Source organism: Crocodylus siamensis, chromosome 15 (genome assembly GCF_052110815.1).
Source record: "Crocodylus siamensis isolate JL-2025a chromosome 15, ASM5211081v1, whole genome shotgun sequence".
NCBI classification, from domain to species: Eukaryota; Metazoa; Chordata; order Crocodylia; family Crocodylidae; genus Crocodylus; species Crocodylus siamensis.
Window position 1 is genome coordinate 5964303 of NC_143409.1, and position 23508 is coordinate 5987810.

Sequence of the window (23508 nt, forward strand, 5' to 3'; positions counted from 1 at the left end):
TGAAACAATGGTCGACCTTTTCAGCTTCTCCATGAACTTACATTAGAAGCACCCGAGAGACCGACTGAGGAATAAAACTGCAGCCATCAGATTTTGCTTTTCCTTGTGTTATCAAGTCTTTTTCTTAGGCAACTACAGGCTTGGCTCATGTTGAGAATTACACAAGGAGCTGCGTAGAGGTCCTGGCTAGCCAGCAGTATGGCCCAGTGGGACTCTGTGGTCTAGGTAAATACCAGTTAGGGTGAGTAAAGGCTGCAGACCTGAGCCTTGAAAGTACATTCATTAAAATGGAAGTGTTGAAACTGGAACAAGTCATAGGATCATAGGAAAGTAGGGCTGGAAGGGACTTCACGAGGTCATCTAGTCCAGCCCCTTGCTCAGGGCAGGATCATCCCTGACTAAACCACTCCAGCCACATGTCTGTCTAACCTGCTCTTGAAAATTTCCAAGGATGGAGATTTCACAACCTCTCTGGGTAGTGAACCACCCTCTGAGTGAGAAATTGTTTCTTAATCTCCAACTTAAATTTCCACTGCTGCAGTTTGAGGCCACTGTCCCTACTCCTGCTTCCTACAGCCATGAAGGATAGTCTATCTCCAGCTATGGGAATTACAGGAGGAGAGCTGTGTGCACCTTTGCTCCAGAGATGCCAAAGATTGGAGTGACAAAGATTGCTGCAGGCTAGGGTCAAAGTGTATGCCCAGTGCTGGGGGCTTGAGGATGTGCCCATGTGTACGGTATGGTAAGGAGTTGAACAAGATCATCGCCCCCCCCCCCTTACAACTGAGGCTGAAAAGGAACAGCTGCAGATTCCAGCCCTGTGATCACCCAACACGTTTTCCACTGCTTGCCCTTTGCTCCTCCTTGGATAAGGCAGAACTATCTCCTGGCAAGGAGTTAGATTAGGTTCCTCCTACCTGTCCTGAGCATCTGGAGTCTGAACAGATTCTGCTTCCTGTGGGACTAGAGAAGGTTTCTATCATGAGCTCTGTAGATTAATCTCTGACGCCCAAGAGAGAGGGTGAAGAGAGCTGCTTCCTCTGTAACTGAATTGGATTTCTACATTAATCATGGTTGGTGCATTTCTGTGTATAAATTGTTTATAAATGTGTATGCTGAGTCTTACGTTTTGAGGCTTTGAAGACAGAATAATAGCTTTGGAATTGAATCTTCTAATGCTGTGGGCAGATTGTTAACAAAAATGAAGGCTTCTGGTGGTATAATTCATCCAAAACAAAGAACATTTTAAAGTCCCAGGGAGATTGCAATCAACTTCAGTACATATAAAACTGATTGCTCTCATGCTGTCTGAGATACTCAGCCGAGCTTTCAGAACCCGGCATAGAGAGCAGGTTACAGATACTTAACCATATGCTGATCTAGAAAAAGATATTCTCTAGCTTCCAGATGGAACTAGATTAACTCATCAGAGTGTAATGATCTACTGCCAGCCAATTTAAAGATATGGCTGTAAAAAAAAAGATGCTAAGCAACCTATCATAATACAGTATATATATATTATTAAAGCCTGTTCACTTAAAGTTCTAGAGATGACTGAAAATGCCAGAAATTTCAAACCTCTTCCTAAAAACTCTACCATTAACCTATTTTAACACTGGTAAAATAAGAATAAATGGCAACAAAAAAGTGTGCTAATGACCTCTGGCATTGGGAGACGATGTGAGGTTCACACAGACCCAACTCCATAAAGGTCTAATAAGACTGAAAAAGCATTATTGGCAGGGCCCAGGGGAGGCGATACCACTACAGTTTGCCAGTAAACATTGCCAGCAGTACAGTGCATTCCAGACTGAGTCCAGCATGGATAATTAATCGCTGGTGAGATAATGTTTTGTATCTCCATGAAGCCAATCAGTGCCATCAGGCAGCACATATTAGCAGCAGACTCCTATTGAGGTTCATTTGTGTGGACAGTAGCAGGCTTCTTTTGTTCTTTGAGCAATAAACTCTGGAATTTCTCATGTGTTCTGTTGTCCAACTCTAGTAAGTTGAAAAACAATATTAACAAAGGCAAGGAAAGGATCCCAGGTGCAGACAGGGCAGTGTTCAGTGTGTAAAAAGTCCTCAACTCTTTTCTCCATGGGGTGGTTCCATCTCTGAGATGTTTTCTTCTGAGGTTGACTTGTCTTGTCCCACATGTCCAGCCAAATGCACTGCTGAGGCTGCCACAAAGTGCTGCTGTGTTACCTTTGATGCATATCATCCCCTGGAACACTGGCTTTTTGAAGAGAAACTCCTGCTAAAGGGACATTGGCCCAGAGAAAATCTTAGTATCTTATATGTCAGGTATCCAGGTTGTAGCCATACTGGTCTAGAGGAAAAGGCAATCAGGACTCGAAGTACAGATGATATCTTTTATTAGACCAACAAAATTTTTGCAATTGAAGAAACTTTTTTGCAAAAATCCTGTTGGTCTAATAAAAGAGATCATCTCTACTATGAGTCCTGATTGCCTAGTATCTTAGATAAAACTTTGACTGAGGGGTTTGACTGCTGTCAAAGGTTCTTTGGAAAGTCAAAGATCCTGTCTCTGAAAGAAACAGTCTTTGTGTTACTAGACATGAGATCCTTGAGTTGGGGTGAGCTTGGTTTGGGTGGCACCTCTGTGTACTCCCAGACACGGGGTGCTGGGAATCCGTACTGTCAGAAGCCCGAAGTCACCCTGGATATACACCTCTGCTCTCCAGCCATGTTCATTTAGCAAATGCTTTGCTTTTTTGTGCCCTTTAGGTACACGCTGCTTCCAAAGGGAGTCCTGCAGATCACTGGGCTGAGAGCTGAAGACAGTGGGATTTTTCACTGTGTTGCTACAAATATTGCGAATGTGAAATTCAGCCGGGAAGCCAGACTCACCGTGTCAGGTTTGTAGGAGCCAGCCTGGCCTAGAAGTTCTTTTCCCCATTCCTGTTCTCCCCATTATTTTGGGCTGGGACAGTTTAACATAGTGGTTCTCAACCTTTTTAGACTCAAAGCACCCCTCAGTAGATTTGGGGCATTAGCACCTCAATAGACTCAACCCCCGCCTTGGAAATTTCCAGTTCCATTTTCACTGGGTTTTTTTTACTACAGAAAAATACCAAAGCAATTCTTCTGTTGCAAAGAACTCAGAAAGACCACAACAGGGCAGTTTTTAACACTATGGATTCCTATTTGAAATCTCTTGGTTTTTCCTGTGAATCATGTTTGTGAACCTAACAGTGCTACATAGCACCCTTGAAAAGATCTCAGGCACCTCTGGGTGCCATAGCACCCTGGTTGAGAATCACTGGTTTAACAGATCATTACTGAGGTTCCTGTCAATGGACTTTCTTCTGCCCAGGAATACTGCATTCATTCTTCCTGAGTATTATTAGTTGCTGCCAGAATGGTCCATTTGATTGCAAATAAATCTGTCTCTTTGCCTTTAAATTAGTGCCGGTTGCTGCGTGGGGAGGGAGCAAGGTGGGAACATGAGTTACGGCAGCTTTACATTAAATAAATCCCTTTTGAAACGTGAAAGATTCATCATCTCCTTATAAGCTCTGTCCACTCCTGAAGTAATTGTAACATGCAGCATGATCAATTATTTATCCAGGAGGAGAAATATATTCTGTGTGCTGTTAGCACTGCATTACAGCCCAAGGAGCAGTGATGCTTCCAAAAGAAAAAGCATGGGGAAAATCCTCCAGAAGAATAAGCTGTTTTTTAAAAAAAAATGTTGGCTTTAACCCCCTGATTGAAACTGATGGGAATTCATTCCTGACCGTACTGAATATTATAGGGGGAAAAGCAATAATGGTTATGGGGGCTCCATTCCAATGAGTGGCTGAAGTGGATGTACATGCTATTGGGTGCCCAGATGGTTGCTGCCCAACCTCAGGTACCCAGTACCAAACAAACAGAGGAAACCAGCTCAAATGGAGCAGGACAGAGGTTTGCGTACACAGGTTTGCATTTTGCTGTAGGATACAAAAACCACACCTGCAGGTGATATCTGGATTTGTAATGGATGATGGTTTAAAGTCCCTTTGAAATTACAGTCAGCAACTTTCCCTAATTTTACTAGAGGCCTGCAATTGTCTGCTGTTAAATCATCTTTCTAGGTGACCATCTTGCAGCTGTTTTGAGGAATTGGCCAGTCAACCAGTTTCTACTGTGCTAGTCATTTGGATGATGTCAGCTGTGTAGTCTACTATTTAGCCTACCTTTTTCCATCTCTTCTTTTCATAAAACCTCCTTTGATATTTCAGAAACTCTCCCTAGAGATAGGAAGAGAGAAAGCCTGACATCAAATCATGCAGCCAGGACCAGCTGGGCAGCTCACAGGACATGAGCATGTTGCGCCCTTGTCTTGCACAAGGCTGTGAAGGCCCTCTGTCTGGTCTCCGAAGAAAACAAGCAATTTGCTTCTTTCTGGTTTCAAGCCACTGGCGATCCTTAGGTCAGATTTTTTCTGAACAGGCACCTCTGGGCCAACAACCCAGAGGTCCACATTTCCTAGAAGAGAGACCCTAAGCTAATTTATATGCACGTTTCCTGGAAGAGATTATACAAATGGGGTTGTACAGGAGCTGGGTCTCCAAAAAACTGCTCTGTGCAATTGTGCATGGAAAATCAGTGTAACATAGCCATAACCCAGAGTGCAAAGGGTGAGTCGGATTCAGGACTCCAGCTGAAAGGTCAGTAAGTGCTGTTGAAGGTGCACAGGCAGGAGCAGTGCTCAGCTCCTGGGGCTCTGCAGGCTTACAGGTGAAGGAGTCCTACAAAGGGCATATCTATCCTGCAGTTAGCTTAAGTCCAGCCAGCTGTACCTGGAGTCAGTGTAGTCTGCGAAGCTTGCTGGGTAAGTGCACAGGTGGTTAGCCGGTGCTGAACTCCTTGCCATTGCAGCTGTACTGCCAGCAGTTGCCCTAGCTGAACACTCGGCCATGGTTTGGGGGGTGCAGTCACTGCAGTGTAAACAGGCCCTCAGATTTCAAGTTTCTGGAGGTAGAGGCCATGCGATAAGATCCCCGCATCCCACAGTAACAACCTGGAAAGGATTAATGAAGAGTCTCCTCATCTGCCCCAGCTGGGATGGAGCCACCCAGGTGGCTGCTATAAACCTTGCAGACAGGATAGAATGGGGGCAGAGATGGAGAGAAGCTGTACAGGGAAAGATCAGCAAGCAGGGAAGGTAGGAAGCTGTTCAGGAAGGGCATAGGCTCAGAAGGGTATAAGGGTGTCCTGGTCCAGGGTTAGGGCTCTGAGGTGCTATAGTTAATAACATCTCCTTGGACATTACTGTGCTGGCCCAGATATGTCCTTAGGAGAGGGCCTGTTCAGATAGGGGTACTCCAGCACAGAGTAGCAATTTGGACTCTCTGGCTGAGGAGGTGCTTGGGTTCCTGGGGCTCCTGGACAGGACATTGGCCTCATAGACGAGCCCTGTGTTAGCCTGAGCCCTCATCTTCTTGGGTCCTACAAACCATTGCCTGCTCGCTGGGACTGAACTTGCTCAGCGAGTCTCGTGACACAAAGCCAGTTGTACCCCTTGGAACTAGCCATGTGGCTGGTGACGGATATTGGGGAGCGGCTTTCCCATGCTGAATGACAGGCTGGTCACAGTGCTTGCTCTAAGGCAATGGCCTTTGAGGACTGGGAAGGGGCTGGGGGGAGAGAGATGCTGTACGTGGCCAGAAAGCAAGTGACTGGTCCTGAAAGCACTGGTAGTACTGGGTGTCTGTCCCAGCACTGGATGCTGGTTCATCTGATGTATGTGAGCTGTGGCTGAAAGGAAGGAAAAAATGAATAGTGAAGTATCAGTGGAGGAAAGTTGGGTTTTCCCCACCTGCTGCTCTGAGTTGTTAGCTTGCTCTGGCTGGAACATGCTGGCTCTTCTCGGGGGACTCTCCATCCCTTGGAAAGGACACTTCCAGGGTCTGCCATGGGCAGTGTCTATGTGGATTCTGACTAAGAAAACCAAGTTACTCAAAGAATAGCTACACCATGTGTGTCATCCCAGTATAGACACTGGCACCCAAGCAGAGGTCACACCATTGCCCCAGCATAAGCTTTGGTGTGGGTCCAAGATAAGGCTTTAGCTTTGGTGTGAGTCCACATGCACATCCCTTCACCAATATAGGCTTTACTTCTGTGCTGCTTTGGCAGTGATGTGGACTGCGTTGTGTAGGAGAGCTTTCTTAGCATTATGGAACAGGAAGCCGTGTTGCAAACTTCTGCACCTTCTCCTTGGACTGGACTGTGGTCGTGGCAGGGGTAAGGGCATGCGGTGTTCTTCACCTCACGAGTCAGGATCTCTTGTCCTCCTCTCCCCTCAGTCAGCCTGTATTGCAAAAAAATGGACCCAAGCCAGTTTTATGCTGTAGACTTTGAACTTCTCTGGGCTTCTTTGAGACTTAGGATACTGATAGAGGGCCAGAAGAGAGAGATACAAAAGATGAAGGTGCATTGGTATGTGTCCAAAAACCAGAAGGTGTGGGGGAGTGGTTTTCAGTTGAGAGCCTGGCCCAGCCCTGAGATGCTTTCTATCCTCCCATGTGCTTCCACATGGGGCAGTAGGTCCATAAGATGGGCCATGTGCCCTCACTCCATCTTGCTTGTTGCCACTGGTGGAGGCATGCTGATTTGCTGTGAAGATAGACCCGTGGGATGCGCTCAGCCTCCTGGATATCCCTTTCCCACAGCAGTATGGTGTCCCGGTGACAGCAAGCAACACAGACACTTTTCCATCCTCTTGATGGACTGTTTCCAACAGGGCTGGAGTAGATGCTTCCTTGCAGCTGCCCTGCCCCTGCACTAACACCCTTCCCATGCAGGCAGCAACAGGTATAAAAGCACATGCTAGTGACGCTTCCTTCTGTCACCCACTGCTTGTCATTTAATGGCACAAGGGGCCTTTTGCCAGGCTCAGCATCCTTCCTTTAGGTCCCCTTGTCATTGATGACAGGGGCAGGGCCTCTGGAGACTTGGTCCTTAACTTAAATCCATTCCCCTTAAGAAGAGAGTCTCTTCCCTTTTATTGCTTTATGTTGTTTGGAGCCTTGCAGATCCTTCAGCTGCTGGCCCTGTGAATGGAGTTTCATATGGCTGTGAAGCCCTTTGGGCAGAAATGTTGCACTGAAAATGCGTTGCAAGGATTAACTCTTGCCCTGGCTATCGCTGAGGGCTTCTGAAATTCTCACCAGAGGAGCCTGGCTGTTGGCTTGTACATTTGGCAATGCTGGTCCTGCTGGTTGACCCTGGCTGAGTCACCACATTTCCCTGTGCTCTCAAATGCTGCCAATCATTAATAATATTGGAGCATGGACATTTAATTTACTGCTTGTTTTACAGTGAAATGAACTTAGCAAGGAAGTCAACTCAGCAGACACACACATGTGTACAGATTTCCCTCGACTCCTTGTGCCTCGGATATCATTCTTTATAACACAACCCATAATATTACTTTATCACCCTCTGTGCAGCTGCTGTATAAATGATTAACAAATGAGCCATTCTGACTTGTGCTTTCCTCACTACCACAGTAATATCTTCCCCAGTGGTTTCTTGCCTTCAATCCCTGGTGCATCATGAAGGGGTAAAGCTAACCAGTGCAGTAAGCAATGAAAACTAGGAGGAAAACCTTGCAAAGTACTTTCAGTTGCATCATTTCTAGCTAACGAGTGTTGCAGTCATGACAAGGGTCCGCAGCTGATGGATCTTGAAAGAAGAGTTAAAAAAAACAACCCTGAATGCTAATAGCGAAGCAGATTGAAATGAGCCTGTCAAGCCCTTCACATCTCCCTTCTCCCACTACTCCCCTCAAACTCCTAAGGATAAAAATCAATGCAAGTATTTCTCCAAGCAGGTGTACAGAATATTCTTGCCAGCAGCAACCCGGGGATTGTTGGAATTCCTTAAATGCTGCTGGACCTCGGACTATCTTGCGTCTACCCCAGGTCTCACCATAACATAAGGGCTGGAAATAAAACAGCAGCTGCCAATGAGGAAAGACCAAATACAGACTCTGATTATTTAATAAAACATTCATTGAGCTAAAATGCCCAGCCTGGGGATTGTCCTGGCTTTGGCCCAAGCTTTGCTTCTCTGTCACCAGGCCGATTAGTAAACTTAACTGTGGGTAATAAAGGACTGTGTTATGGGGATCCACACTTGTGAGCCTGCAGTGCAGGCTAGAAGTTTACTACTTGGAGCTACAGTCGTGCCACATATGGAAATACCTGGGGCCTGGCCCCATGTCAGGGCTCACTGTACTCCCTGCTCTGCAAACTACAACAAGAGGCCATGCTTGTCCCTGAAAAGCTTAACTTCTAAATAGACCAAAGTTGAATTTGCTTTGGCAAAGGGGGCACTGAGGCACAGAGAGATGGTAAAGTCAGGAGTGGCTGCCCGTTCCTGACACACAGACAGGTTGTCACCCTGCTGTTCCAGCCCATGTAACGTTTCCGCTCCTGGGCACACCCCACCCTGCTGCCTGAGTCTGCCTGCTATGTTTTGGGGGTCAGAGCAGAGGTCCCTGCTTTTGGCTTCTGTGTATGGCATGTTCTGTGAGTGTGGATCCTCTGTCTACTGTCCCCCTCCTGGGCATGAAGACTCTGGAGTCCAGTGACCTAAGCCTGTTGACTTGTGTGCTCCCTTGGACTCTCCTGTTACATAAGGCTGCTCACCCTTTCCTAGAGCTTCAGGGTTGTGGACACTTCGGTTTATCATTCTTCTCTCTTGGGCCTGTGATAGTTGAAGGATGGACTGCACAGGCTTTGCAAATGAGACCTACAGGCCTGGACAAAGTGGTGACTCCCCTATAGAGCAACCCTGACTTTGGTTTCCTTGTCCTTTTGGAAAGCTCTTTGAGAATGCCTTGTATCCTCACCTAATGTGACTTCTCATCTAGAATGGGGGGTGTCAACTGGGGGTACGCATACCACTGGGGGTACTGGGAAGGCCCCAGGGAGTACACAGCAGTGGCGCAGGTGTGGGATCGCTGCCGCATATCCAGCACTTCATTTCCGCCACCATTTCTGCCACTGTGCATCACTTCTGCTGGGGGACCCGTGCTCCCCCTGCTTGTCGACCAGCTGCCAGGGGACCACCTGCTTCCTGACCAGCCGCCAGGGGTACACTGACCAAAAAAGTTTGAAAACCCCTAATGTAGAATATGGAGCCCCTCTGGTCTGTTCTCCCTCTCTTGAAAATGCTGGTGAGCAACACGTTTTTACCAGTGACCCATGACTCCACGTGTTAGCCTGTTAGTCTCCCACCAGCCAACCTCCTGCTTATTTATCAGTTCACATGGACAAACAGGTTTCTATGGCCAGGAACTGGCCAAAAGTGCTTCCGTGTCAGTAAATGATCATTAGGGGTTAACAGTCCTTCATCGTTAGCCCTGTGTTACTGCTCCTTGGAGCTTCATTTTAATATGGAGGTGAAAAGACAACAGAGGCACCAGTCCTATAATGATGGAGTTTGCAGGGTGACTCAGATATTCATTGCCCTCAATATCAAATGAAAAATGTAAACTGTATGTAGACTCCCCAGATCATTGCAGGTGCTTTATACCACTTTGTGCACAGTCCATAATCTGATTCGGAGACAAGGTGACTCGGCGCAGCTTGTCCTATGTGCAGGAAAGCTGTTGCTGCCTGTCCTCCATCACTTTTGATGCTGTCTTAATTTCAGCTGCTTTTGTTGGGTCCTTGGTGGCATTTGGATATCACCACATTCCCTGGGTGACAGTTGTGAGGTGTTGGGTTCTGATATCTCAAGCGTTCATCTCGTGGCATTGTTAAAGAGCTCACCTGCCTACCTCCTGGAAGGTGATAAAACTAACACAAGTCATGCTAGAAAGAAAGGAGCAGTCCTCCTGAAAACCAGAAACCATAAAGCTGTAGGGAGGCTGAAGGAGATCCAGGATTCAGCTCTTCTGTATGCAACCTTGAACGAATCATGCAACCTCTATGCACAGCACTTTCCCACCTACTAAAATAGAATAGGCCTTCTTTTGTCTGTCTGGTTAGAGTAGGAGCTCCGTTAGATGCGGGTGCCATAATATGGCTAAATGGCATGTAGCAGTGGCTCTCAGCCTTGTTAGATGCAAGGCGGTGGAGGGCGGGCCAGCGTCCATGTAGCTCACTGAGTCACTCTGATTCAGTCTGCTGTTATGCGGGTCTCATTGGTGCAGTCTGTGGGTGTTTGGCCCCTGGCCACTTAGAAGTTGGACAGCCCTGTAATAAGGTTCTTGCACCTATTGTAAGCCCCTGCCTCAGTCCTTGCTGTCTCTGCAAAGCCAGGATTTTTAGGGTATCTGGGCCCTGGGATGCTGATATCAGCACTCATGGACAGCATGAGCTGCCTTATGGAGCTGTAGAAGACTGTATTTTACTGTTTTTGCTGTGCTGGATCCAAATGAGGGGTGGCCAACCTGTGGCACATGTGGCATAGTTGGTATAGACAGCCTGTGTGTGCAGGTGTAGCAGATCAGCGAGGGAAGAGGGAGCACAATGCTTAATAGGACAGGGAGCAGAAAGCAGAGCAACAGCTTGGATAGGGATTGGGTGGCATGGAGCAGGAAGTAGAGAAGCAGATCAGGTAAGGGAAAGGGGTTGGAGTGGCACTCAGGAAGGGTGCAGGGCTAATCTGTTGTATGGCTGCCAAAAAGGTGTACTCCCCTCCCCCTCTGGGCTAGATGACCCTTGAAGTGCTCCCCAACCCCAGGATTCCTGGTCCGGCAGATACAGCTAACAGTGACTGTCTTTGCAGGCTCCCGCTCGACTGCTTACAAGGATCCCATGATTCTTGTTGGTCCGGAAAACCTCACCCTGACTGTGCACCAGACTGCTATCCTGGAATGTGTTGCCACTGGAAACCCAAGGCCGATTGTGTCCTGGAGTCGACTAGGTAAGCTAGTGGGTGGCAGGAAATCCTGGATTCAGTTGATTGTTGTCACCAGGGGAAATAGCTAGGTGCCACCGAGGACTTATTGCACTGAACAATCCAGCTTTCCCTTTACTGTTCAGGTTAATTGTAGACTCAGAACTCCTTTTATCTTTCTGTCTGTGCTATGAGAGCTGCTTTCCCATGAGTCCCTATTTCAACCTGTTATAAAAGGGGGTGGGTTACCACCATAGATGCTTCATGAAGGGGATAATTTTATCTTTCCAAGAAGTGACAGCATTTTCTGTAGCTGCATCAAAAACATCAACAGTGCTGGCTCCAGAGAAGTGAATTCATACACAAACAGTCAAACACATCTTTCACGGAAAACAGACTCCAGAGCAACTGTCTGTCTCTTGAGAGACGTAAAATAAACCCGGGGAAATGGGAGTGGTTAATAGGGGCACATATGAAGCTTTGAAGAATTGCTGTTCGGTGGAGAAGTGAACAGCATTTGTTGATAGGCAGGAAAACCTGAGCTGCTGTCAAAGCAGATCCCACAAGTGGCATAGAGCTAAGTGCTGCATTTCTTGCAACCAAAAGAAAATGTTTTTTTCAGCTCTGCCTGCTCAAAACATGAGTCCAGAGAGATGTACGCCGCAGAGCACTGATCTCATAGCGAATGGCCCAGCAGGCATCTCTCCTGAATAAATTACTGGTGGCTACCTTCTTGCACTGTGGGACCAGAGAAGGTTTCCTGATCTGCTGAACTTCAGCAGCCTTTCTCCAGCTCTTCAGCTTTTCCTCTTATTACTTCGTTCTTACAGGATCTTTCCACCTGTGGCTTGCATGTTGCCTAAGGAGCTTGTCCTGCCTCTCATTGTCTACCTGTGCTTACCCAAGACTTTGACCCAGCTCCTTGCTGCTTCCATTATGAGCCTCTTGTTCTCTGAACTCTGCTGTGGGCAGGATGGGTTCCCCTCTTCAGGCACATGGCAGGATACACTTCCACAACAGTGATCCAGAGCAGTTTAGCCACACTGCTTTTCTCATTTAGTTGACTGTTAATACCCATAACACCAGTCTGCCATTTGCTGATATATATATTCCCCCCCTTCTCTCCCCTAGGGATGATAACCTTCATACTGATGCTGTCTTAAAAATTGACTAGTACACTGTCAATGATACCAAGCTCTGTGCTGTAATGTGTTCTTGGACACAAGGCTGGTTGACTATAATAAACTACTTTATAATTGCCCCAATTATAATGGCTTATTGCCTTGTTCAAAACTCTTGTCTCCACAGAATGGTGCAGTAATGAAGATATAATAATTTCAAGCTATGTTCCTCCCTATGGGCTTTGCTGGGCCTTACCTTTCTACCAAAACCAGACATCTTGTCTGCATTTGGATGCAAGTTGGCATCTGATCAAAACCAATGAATTAAAGGAAATCCCTTTTTTTTATTTCACTTGTTCCATTTAATTGTGAATGTTTTTCCCTCTCCCCAAGGAGGCAGGCACTATTGTCCTGGGTGGTTTGGTAAGTTAAGGCACTCTAGCACATTTGTGGATTTGTGAGTCTCTCTGGTTCTCCTTGAGCAGTTTCGATAGCCTGCGAACATATGTAGCATTTGCTGCTCTTGTGCTGTAGCAATAGGAGTAGAAAGGAAATGTCTTGGCTTTGAAAGGACTCCAGCTGGAACAAAACCAACTAAGAACAGCCCAAGCCTTAGTGTCCAAGAAAAGATGTTTTCATGCACAACTGACTTTATACACATAGTGTCTTTGCACATGAAATCACCTTTCAGAGGCACCTCCTATGATGGTAACTCATTAAAAGAGCCACCGGAAGGACACCCTGTGGCCACTACAGTCATACAAATTGAGGAGAGCAGAGAGAATCATCCTCGTGGTACCGTAAGCTGTCCAACACCCAGCTGCAATCCCTGAAATCCCGCAGTCTTGTGCAGGGACCGGGACTCCCCAACCAAGATTCCAGAAGGACTCGGGAGAAACGCCGCCAGACCCGAGGTCAGGGAGGACTGGGTTAGAGAGCTTCTGGAGGGGCTGGACGTGTCCAGCAGGTCCAGATGCTCTCCACCCCAGGGTGTTGAGGGAATTGGCAGGGGTTATTGTGGGGCACCTGGCACAGCTTTACGAGCACTTGTGGTGATCTGGCCAGATGCCAGATGACTGGAAGAAAGTCAGCGTGGTCCCCATCTTTAAAAAAGGGAAGAGGGAGGACCCGGGCAACTATAGGCCCATTAGTCTTACTTCAATCCTGGGGAAACTCTTTGAGAAGATTATCAAGGAGCACATCTGTGATGGGCCAGCAGCAGGGCTGATGCTCAAGGGCAACCAGCATGGTTTCATTAGGGGCAGGTCCTGTCAGACCAACCTGATTATGTTCTAAGATCAGGTCACGCTGGATGTAGTCTTTCTGGACTTTAACAAGGCCTTTGACACTGTCTCCCACCCCATTCTCATTAAAAAACTAGGTGACTGTGGCATTGATGCCTACACAGCCAGATGGATTGGAAATTGGCTGAGGGGTCATACTCAGAGGGTGGTGGTGGACAGGTCTTTTTTGACCTGGAGGGAAGTGGGCAGTGGAGTCCCCCAGGGCTCGGTCCTCGGGCCGCACTGTTCAATTTCTTTATTAGCGACTTGGATGACAGGGTGAAAAGCAGCCTGTTTAAATTTGCTGATGATACCAAGATTTGGGATGAGGTAAGCATGCTAGTAGGGAAGGACAGATTATAGCAGGAGCTAGACAGTTTACTAACAAAAATTGGCTAGACAGTTGGGCTAACAAAAATAGGATGGGTTTCAATACTGACAAGTGCAGGGTGCTGCACTTAGGCAGCAGGAACCAGCAGCATACCTGTAGGCTGGGGAATTCCCTTCTCGAAAGCACGGAGGCAGAAAGAGAACTTGGAGTTATTATTGACTCCAAGATGAACATGGGCCAACAATGCGAGGACATAGTCAGTAAGGCTAACTGCACCTTGTCATGCATCCACAGATGCATCTCGAGCAGGTCCAAGGAGGTGATCCTCCCCCTCTATGTGACACTAGTCAGGCCGCAGCTGGAGTACTGCGTCCAGTTCTGGGCGCCGCACTTCAAGGGGGATGTGGACAGCATTGAGAGGGTCCAGAGGAGGCCACTCGCATGATCAGGGGGCAGCAGGGCAGGTCCTATGAGGAGAGGCGATGGGACCTGAACCTGTTGAGCCTTCGCAAGAGAAGGCTGAGGGGGGACCTGGTGGCCGTCTACGAACTCACTAGGGGGGGACCAGCAAAGTTTGGAGAGACCTTGTTCTCCCGAGCGCCCCCCAGGGTAACAAGGAATAATGGCCACAAGTTGTTAGAGAGTAGGTTTAGACTAGACATCCAAAGGCACTACTTCACGGTCAGGTTGGCTGGGATCTGGAACCAACTTCCAAGGGAAGTGGTGCTGGTTCCTACCCTGGGGGTCTTTAAGAGGAGGCTTGATGCCTACCTGGCTGGGGTCATTTAAGCCCAGTTTTCTCTCCTGCCCAGGGCAGGGAGTCAGACCTGAGGATCTACAAGGTCCCTTCTGACCCTACTTCTATGAATCTATGAAATGAAGGCTGTCAACTTATGTGAGGTTCCGTTTCAACTTGGTATAAACCAAAACAACGATAAATGAACAGTTTTCTCAGTATTTAAAAGAAGAATCATTGCATTCTATGAAATGTTTCACTCTTGCAGGTTTTTATACACAATGCTTTTCCATTTTCTTTGCATCCTCTCTGCCTCCAGTCACATGACTTGCAATTTTGATGATGTGGCAATCTTTTTCCCTCCCCAGAAGAAATGAGTGCACATTTGACATTCTGCATTCATTTTATTTATAAAATCATCCTTTCTTTATAAAATAGATCTACTTTCTCTTCTGGCTTTGCTACAAAAGCACCTAGTTTTCAGTGGAAAAGTGGCTGATGGAAGGGGGGAAAAATTACTCAACATATAAGCCAGTTTTTGAATGATCTGCAGTAAATTTTGAATTTCATTTTGCATGAGTATATTTTATACCCCTCTAGCACAAACTAACTTCCTGGGTCTGCCAGTGCATGATACACATTGCAAAACTTAGAGGTTTATTAGTGGACTGGCTCTGATTAAAATCCTGAAAAGTTTTGTTTTACCTGGGAAAGATAGGGCTTCCTTTCCAGAAATGCATACTCCAACTTGGACCTGCAAGCATGCGCAAATAAACATCCTGGGCATTTACCTCAGAGCCTACAGAAGGGATGATGATTTTTAATGTAGGGCCTAACAGCTTATCCTTTAACTGACAAGCCAATGGTGTTGGCCTCCAGAACGGCACCAAGTGAGAATAGTACATTATTTAGTGAGAGATAGAGAAGTGAGACGAGAAAGAAAGGGCAGTGATTATCTGATAGCATTATACAGAAGTTGTCAGAATGGGTCCCACAATGGGAAGGAAATTACTAAAGAGGGAGCCATTCAGGAAGTAAACTATACAACAATTGTAGGAGCCAATTAATTGGTAACTTATTGGACACAGAAGCTTGCAATAGATGGCTGACTGGTTGACAGGAGCACCAGTCCTGTAAGTGTTTAGAAATAATAGAGTAAATTTCACCACTTCACACACTGAATAGTCAACTGTTGCAATGTATTCTAAATATGCTAATACGTGGTGCCCAATGTCCGATGGAGTAGAAGACCCATGTGTCTAAAAAGTAGAAGGCTACTATACCCTGATACAAAGGATCCACAAAAGACCTAAATGGTCAACATTAGAAAGTTGTTACTTTCTTTCTACTTGCTACTTATCAAAGAAAGGCATCCATGTTGTTGCATATTCATATTGCCTAGCACGTTTTAATGAACCTCTGTAATTGGCACCAATGTGCCAATCACTGGCTTATGGGACAGAACAATGGAGACCGTTGCTATGAAAAAGTATCACAGATACCTTGGAAAAATAAATAAGTTGTATCTCGCATGGTGAGATACTTTCATCCAGTTCCTATGCTAATGGCTAACTTAAAAATGTATTTGGATATTATAGAGAGATTCTTTGGGAGCATCTCTTGTTTGGAGAAGAGCCAGTTTTAATGGAACTAGTGTTTGTTAAAGAATCACCAGCTGTTCTTTGCTATTGATCAAAACCCATGTCTTAAAAACAACATGTATTTTAAAGCCCCCATCAGCATTCCACCCCGCTGTTCTCGAGCTGGTTGATAGTGGTGTTTTGTCACAATCCAGGCAGGGTAAAATGAAGTGGAAGTGACCTAATTCTGCAACCTCAAAGCAAGCACGCACACATGGGGCTCAGTTTCCCCTTTAGCGCTTGGATTAGCAGCGTGCCGCTAGCTGTTTATCTTCTGCAGAGTTATAGAGCTTGGTGGCTGTCTGTGGACTGTAGAATATCTTGCTTCCTGAGTGGTCCTTGGGTCTACTCTTCACCTGTTTTAGAGGCCAGTCTTGCAAACAGAAAATGCAAAAGGAAAAACAAGTTTTGGGAGGCCAAAAGATAAGTTTTGTGTAATGAAGTCATCCATAGAACTGAAGCCAGAGAACCCCTGGTGCAGCAAAGGATATTAAGTATCTTGCTGATGGTTGGCAAAGCTACTGAGGCTGAGTTCCAGGAAGGGACTCATATAAATTTTGCTAGCCTGCTCAGGCCCATGGGAAAAGACATGCTATTTCCAAACTCTAATTGAATTGGTTCGGATGGGAGGTAAGAGGCATTTGATGCCACGCAGACTTGCTGTCTTGAAAGGACAGTTTAGAGAGAGCTTATGAGTTCATCTGAACCATTTCCATTTTAGCCTGACAGATTGATCCCAAATTTTTCTGACACCAGCCCACAGAACCTGCTGCCTTCTAACCCAGGGGTGTCAAACTCATCTGGCTCCATGGACTGGATGAGAGTTGCTGGGCCAGGAGGGCATGGAGTGCATCCTGAACAGGACACCTTGCTGGACCAGCCCTGTGAGGTAGAAATTAGAAACTGCAAAACTCCTGAGATGTGAATGGCCATTTCCCTTAAACCTTTAGCCTTGAAGAATGTCTGTCCCATATCTTAAGAGAAAAGAAAAGCTTCAGCAGTGGATTTTTTCCTATGTTCCTATGGATTTCTCACATCTCATCAATCAACGGCAGCTGTAGAGACAATGGGAGGCCTATAGACACTCGTACTTAAACAGGGCTTTTTACACCTGTTTTAAATATGAGCCTCAAAAAGACCTAACTCAAAGATAAAATCAAGTTCAATTTGGATTTAGTTCAAACCTTCTCTCTGCTCAGCTTAAATTACATTTCAAGGCAAGGACCCATCTTATTGCCTGTTAAATGTTGGGCAGGTTACACTTTACCGCCCTTTTTTATGACTGATCCATTTACTGCTCTTGGCCAGCCATATGGCTAGTTAATGGAATTTGTTTATCGCTGTCTAAAAGACCTGAGCATTTTTTTTCTGCAATGTACGTAATAAAGTGACTTGGATCTGCCTGCCTTATGAGACCAGAAAACGTTTATCTTAAACTTCTCCAGCAAAGCATTGCCAAGAGCATGGGAGACATATTTGCCATTGACAAGGAATATCCTCTACTTCCTGCTTGTTGGTCCACGAGCGAGTGCTCCACCAATATCTACCCAGTTTGAAATTCATCAGTGAATTCTGCTGCTCTAATGGGTCCAACCATTGGAATCTAACAAACACCTGCTGCAGGGCCTGCTGTTTCCTTTCAAAAACCTGGTTTCCCATTTCATCTCATCTCTCCACCTTTTCTTGAGGACTTGAGCTTTCTTTTTGTGACTGGGATCTTTTAGAAGTAGGTTTTGCCTGTGGCATCCAAAAATAATTTCTGGAGGGAGAAAAAGGTTGCATGTAGATCTCAGTTGTCTGAGACATCAGCAGAAACAAACTTGGTGGATCCTGTATGTGCTGGAGATGGACTGCAATGTGGAATTTGGTTGACTTATAATTAATTCCCTATTGCAGTAAACATTGCTGTATATGAATCACCCATTTTGTCCATGTAGTTTATTTTCTGTTCATCCCGTCACTGGTGGGGGATGCTTCAGGGGAAGAATAAACTCTCCAATAAAGCTCTTAATTCTGCAGCACTATACTTTTGGCCCTGGATTTATGGCCCAGATACCTTGTTCCAGGTGGACCCAAACCCTCAGACTGACCATGACCTCTCCATTTGATAATAGGTGAATTTTATTGATACGTGGTGATAGCAGATAAGAATAATGCAAACAATTCTATATCTACCAGTCCCAGGGTTTACAGAGTCACGGTATGTCTGGCCAGTATGAGAGCTTCACCCTGAGGTTCTTTCTTGAGTGTCAGATGTCAGCAGGTTGGAAGCTGAACCCCCTCCCTTGCCCCCACAATGGAGTGGGTGAGACAGGCTGGTGGTGTGCCTTCTGTCCACAATGGCCTCAGATTCCCCTGTTGGGGACCTTTTGCTGCTCTAAAATCCCTCCTTTATATTCTTTCTCTCCTCTGATGACCTTTCATCTTTGGGTATCACTGATTGGTCTCTCTGAGTTTGTCCTACCATCCATGTTCTGTCCTGTCAGCATATTTCCCTTGTTTTACAAACCCATCACATGCACACATCCTAATTTGGTTCTTTCCGGTGTCCTCTTAATTTGGCCTGTTCCCCAAAACCAGAAATCCCAAGGGCTCTGTAGCTGGGCACTGGTACCTAATGCCACCTTACCTCATGTTGTGGAACCCTGTGGAACAGGTCTTAAATTTCGCAGCTTGTATGTCTGCTTGCTGCTTGCCTGTATCAGACAGGGTGGGCCTTGAAGAAACTTTGTTACAAACAGGCTTTTAGAAATCAATTAACCCTTGCCATTGCCATGAACCATTGTTCTAATGCATATCTACTTTACTTACAAACCAGTTCCCAAAAGCAAACCTCTAAATACCATTTTCTGGCCATCATGTACCGGGGGGAATTTTTTTCTGACCTCGCTACTTATCAACTTATTGTCCAAAGCACAACTACAGAGAGCGAGGATAAAAATAAGAGGCATACATCTACCACTGGAGGATTTTACACCTGGACTTCCTACCCTTGGATTACAGTAGATATTGATGCTGGAATGATTGTAGTTGAGAGATATGGATACTTGCAAGTGGAATCATTCCCTGTCCCTTTGATCTGAGGCTCTCCGTTGCTAAAAGCCATTCAATAACTGTGCTCCCAACTGGATCAAAGCGAATCGTAGATGTGACATAGTGGGGATCACAGAAACGTGGTGGGACTCATCGCATGACTGGGCGGTGAGTGTCAAGGGCTATAGGCTATACAGGAGGGACAGGATAGGAAGGAAAGGTGGAGGAGTAGCACTCTACATCAAGGAGGAATATACTTCCTCGTCAATTAGCAAGGGGGTAGAGGGGGGGCACTCTGAGGTGCTCTGGGTTAGAGTAAAAGGCAGTCCAGCGGACAGAGACTTAACGGTGGGAGTCTACTATAGACCTCCCAACCAGGGAGAAGAGCTCGACCAGGAATTCTTAGGTCAGCTCACAGAGGCAGTGAGGGCTAAGGATGTGGTCATCATGGGGGACCTGAACTTCCCAGACATCTGCTGGGAAGAGCAGTCAGCCAAGTCTGATCACTCACGTCGGTTCTTAGCCAGAGTGCAGGACCTCCATCTAACCCAGGAGGTGCACAGCCCCACCAGGGGAGACGCCTTGTTGGACCTGGTGCTGGCCACGGGTGACGACCTGGTGAGGGGGCTGCGGGTGATGGGCCACCTGGGAGACAGTGATCATCGCTTGCTGGAATTCACCATCCAGCGTAAGGTGGCAAAGGGCTGCAGCAAGGCAACAGCCCTAGACTTTAGGAGGGCTGACTTCAACAAGCTAAGGAGGATCATTGGGGAAGCGCTGAGGACCCAGAGGGGAAGGGAGCCAGATGTCCAAGGTGAGTGGTTGCTCCTTAAGGAGACGATCCTCCATGCCCAAAGGGAGGTAATCCCGACAAGGGTCAAAGGGAGCAGGAGGGCACATAAACCCCCATGGCTCACTAGGAGCATCCGGGAATGTCTCCTTGCTAAAAGGGAGGCATACACCCAATGGAGGGATGGGGTCATCACCAAGAAGGACTATGTTACAGTCGCCCGAGGATGTAGGGGGGCAGTCAGGAAGGCCAAGGCAGAGATGGAGATAGGACTAGCTTCCCGGATTAAGGACAATAAGAAGTCCTTCTTCAAATACATAGGGGGTAAAAAGAGGGTCCCGGGTAATGTGGGGCCCCTGCAGGACACGATGGGCAACTTAGTCGTCGTGCCAGATGACAAAGCTAACATATTTAACGATTTCTTTGCCTCTGTCTTCCTAAGTAGGGACCAGTTCAGCCACCTCCCTGCTGGGCCCCCCTCGGGCCCCGGGAGAGACACGCCTGGGCTAGGGGTTAGCGAGGAGTTAGTTAGGGTACTTCTGGAGAGGCTGGACGTGTTCAAGTCCACTGGTCTGGACGATCTTCACCCTAGGGTTCTACAGAAACTGGCCGAGGTCATTGCGGGACCCCTGGCGCGGCTCTATGAGCACTCGTGGTGCTCTGGTGAGGTGCCGGAGGACTGGAAGAGGGCCAATGTGGTCCCTATCTTCAAAAAGGGAAAAAAAGAGGACCCGGGAAATTACAGGCCAGTTAGTCTTACCTCAATCCCGGGTAAGCTCTTTGAAAAAATTATCCTGGCACACATCCAGGAGGGCCTTGCGGGGGAATGCATGCTCAGGGGCAACCAACATGGGTTCATCAGTGGCAGGTCTTGTCAGACCAACCTGGTGGCCTTTTACGATCAGGTCACCAAATCATTAGACGCAGGGGTTGCTGTGGATGTAGTCTTTCTGGACTTCCGGAAGGCTTTCGACACTGTCTCTCACCCTGTCCTCATCAAAAAGCTGGGAGACTGTGGTGTCGATGCCCACACGGTCAAATGGGTCGCCAACTGGTTGGAGGGCCGCACCCAGAGGGTGGTAGTGGATGGGTTCTTCTCGACCTGGAAGGACGTGGGCAGTGGGGTCCCCCAGGGCTCGGTCCTCGGGCCCGCACTGTTCAACATCTTCATCAGTGACTTGGATGAGGGGGTAGAAAGCACCCTGTTCAAGTTTGCTGATGACACTAAGATGTGGGGGGATGTGGGTGCACTAGAAGGGTGCAATAGGCTACAAGCTGACCTTGACAGGTTGCAGTGGTGGGCGGATGAGAATAGGATGGGGTTTAACACTGATAAGTGCAAGGTGTTGCACATGGGGAGGAAGAACCGGCACCACACTTACAGGTTGGGGAACTCCCCTCTTGCCAGCACAGAGATGGAAAAGGATCTTGGAGTCGTCACTGACTCCACGATGAACATGGGCCGGCAGTGTGGGGAGGCAGTCAGGAAGGCCAACCGTACCCTGTCATGCATCCACAGATACATCTCGAGCAGGTGCAGGGAGGTGATCCTCCCCCTCTATGCGGCACTGGTCAGGCCGCAGCTGGAATACTGCGTCCAGTTCTGGGCGCCACACTTCAAGAGGGACGTGGACGATATGGAAAGAGTCCAGAGGAGGGCCACTCGTATGATCAGGGGTCAGCAGGGCAAGCCTCCACAAGAGAAGGTTAAGGGGGGACCTTGTGGCCTGCTATAAACTGGTCAGGGGGGATCAGCAGGTATTGGGGGAGTCCCTGTTCCCCCGTGCGCTGCCAGGAGTGACCAGGAATAACGGTCACAAGCTGGCGGAGGGTAGGTTTAGATTAGATATTAGGAGGCGCTACTTCACATTCAGGGTGGCTAGGGCCTGGAACCGGCTTCCAGGGGAAGTGGTGCAGGCTCCTAGCCTGGGGATTTTTAAAAGGAAGTTAGATGAGCACCTTGCCGGGGTCATCTGACCCCGGTGCTCTTTCCTGCCAAGGCAGTGGGTCAGACTAGATGATCTTCCTAGGTCCCTTCTGACTCTAGCTACTATGAAACTATGAACTATGAAACTATGTGTAGAGCCAAGTCAGTTGGAATGCAGATCTTTAGAATCAGGTCCAGAGCACTGGAAAATGACTGTCGTCTCACTTGGTTGATCTTTTACCAGGGAACAATGGTTCCTTGCAAAGTATCTGAATTCTGGTTTTACTGGGCTGCTGTTGCTTTCCTTGAGAGGTCATGCTGCAGGCTAACTGAGCTCATTGGTAGGAATTTTTCTTGACTAGCCTACAGTTACCTTTTTGTTAGATACCTATCCCCAACTCTGGAGCAGCGGTGCACAGCTTTTTCATCCCGTAGGCCAGATGAGAGCTGCCAAGTCCATCTGTAGGCCCAATCCAGTGTGTGGGGTGGGTGTGACTGGGGCCTAATCTGGCCACATGGCAATGGTCCAGGCCCAATGCAGTCAGGCAGGGCTTGGAAATTTGGTGGGAAGAGAGCAGTGGCAGTGCTAATTGTCACCTCTCCTCTGCTGCCACATTTCTGGACCCATGTGGAGCCCTGGGGGCTGGATGACATGGCTTTGCAGGCCAGACTTAGCCCATGGGTAGGGGTTTGAGCACCTCTCCTGTAGAACATAACACGCTGGGGAGTTTGCTATTGAGAGGAGCAGGTATATATAGAGGTCATTATTGCTGGGTCTCTTTTTCTTGTTCTGTAGGATCTTCCCGCTTCCCTCTTAGCAAATGTAAGAAGGAGCAAGGGTCCAGTTTCACATCTAATGAAAGGGCAGCTCCTTCACCAGCAGTGACAGCCCTTCACCTTCCCTCCCTTCAGACACTCTTAACACACATAGATGTCTGGCAGATAGAGTCTTAAAATACAAACCAATGGTGCAATGAACAGCCATGGCCTGCTACTGATGAAATGCAGCATAATTAGAGCAGGCTGGGAATTCTCTAGCCGAACAGGCTTTCACCAGGAAGCACTGATTCATCAAAACAAGTGTTTCACAAAATTCACTCAGTTTTGAAGAAATTCTCCCAGGCATCTGAAGAGCTGGGTTTTGTGGGTCCACTGTGTCAGGGCAGTCCTATCACCCAGCTAGTTCTACAGCTGGGGATGGCATGGCTTTCAGATTCCCAGGTCAGCTTGCCCCAGCTGACAGCAGGGCTGGTCTAGAGTACCAGAAAGCCCACCAATTCCTGAGAACGCTTTAGAGGAGTCCTGGAACCTGTCAGTGACTTGACTCTTGACAGCTTCATGTCTGCTCACCCTTGAAAGGACGTGGTAAAGTTAACCAGCTTCCCCACTGCTGTTCAGTGATAGCAGCTCTGCAGCTGTCAGGAAAAGATGTCATCGATGCAAGATGTCAGCAGGTGCTGCCAGAATCCTGGAGAGCATAAACTTTGTTTCAGAAATGCCATATTTTGGTGTTTCCAAGATGAAACACTGCATGATTCCACACAAATGTATGAGTTTTTGTTTTGAGTTTAGGCTGTGTTTTTTGAAAAGGTGAAAATGGTGTAGTGGGAATTGTGTTTTTCATCCAGTTCTAGTTGTAATGGAGAGCAATGGCACAGTCAGGGATCCCAGATTGTCTTTTCTTTGCTTGTTCTGTTCCAGTTACAGCATGGAGAAGCCTGAACTAAAACCCATTGAGCTCAGGGGAAAAGCTTGCATCAGATGGGCAGCTGTACAGG

At 47.3% G+C, this 23508-nt stretch overlaps 1 protein-coding gene across 1 annotated transcript in view; it reads left to right on the top strand.

Annotated features, from left to right (window-relative positions):
* The window catches only part of IGDCC3 (immunoglobulin superfamily DCC subclass member 3), a 180481-nt gene that overhangs the window by 98856 nt on the left and 58117 nt on the right, over positions 1 to 23508 (top strand). Inside the window, exons 4-5 of the mRNA XM_090029075.1 lie at positions 2752 to 2882; positions 10759 to 10896. Coding sequence (XP_089885201.1) covers positions 2752 to 2882; positions 10759 to 10896 — 269 coding nt within the window. The remainder of the gene's footprint in view (positions 1 to 2751; positions 2883 to 10758; positions 10897 to 23508) is intronic.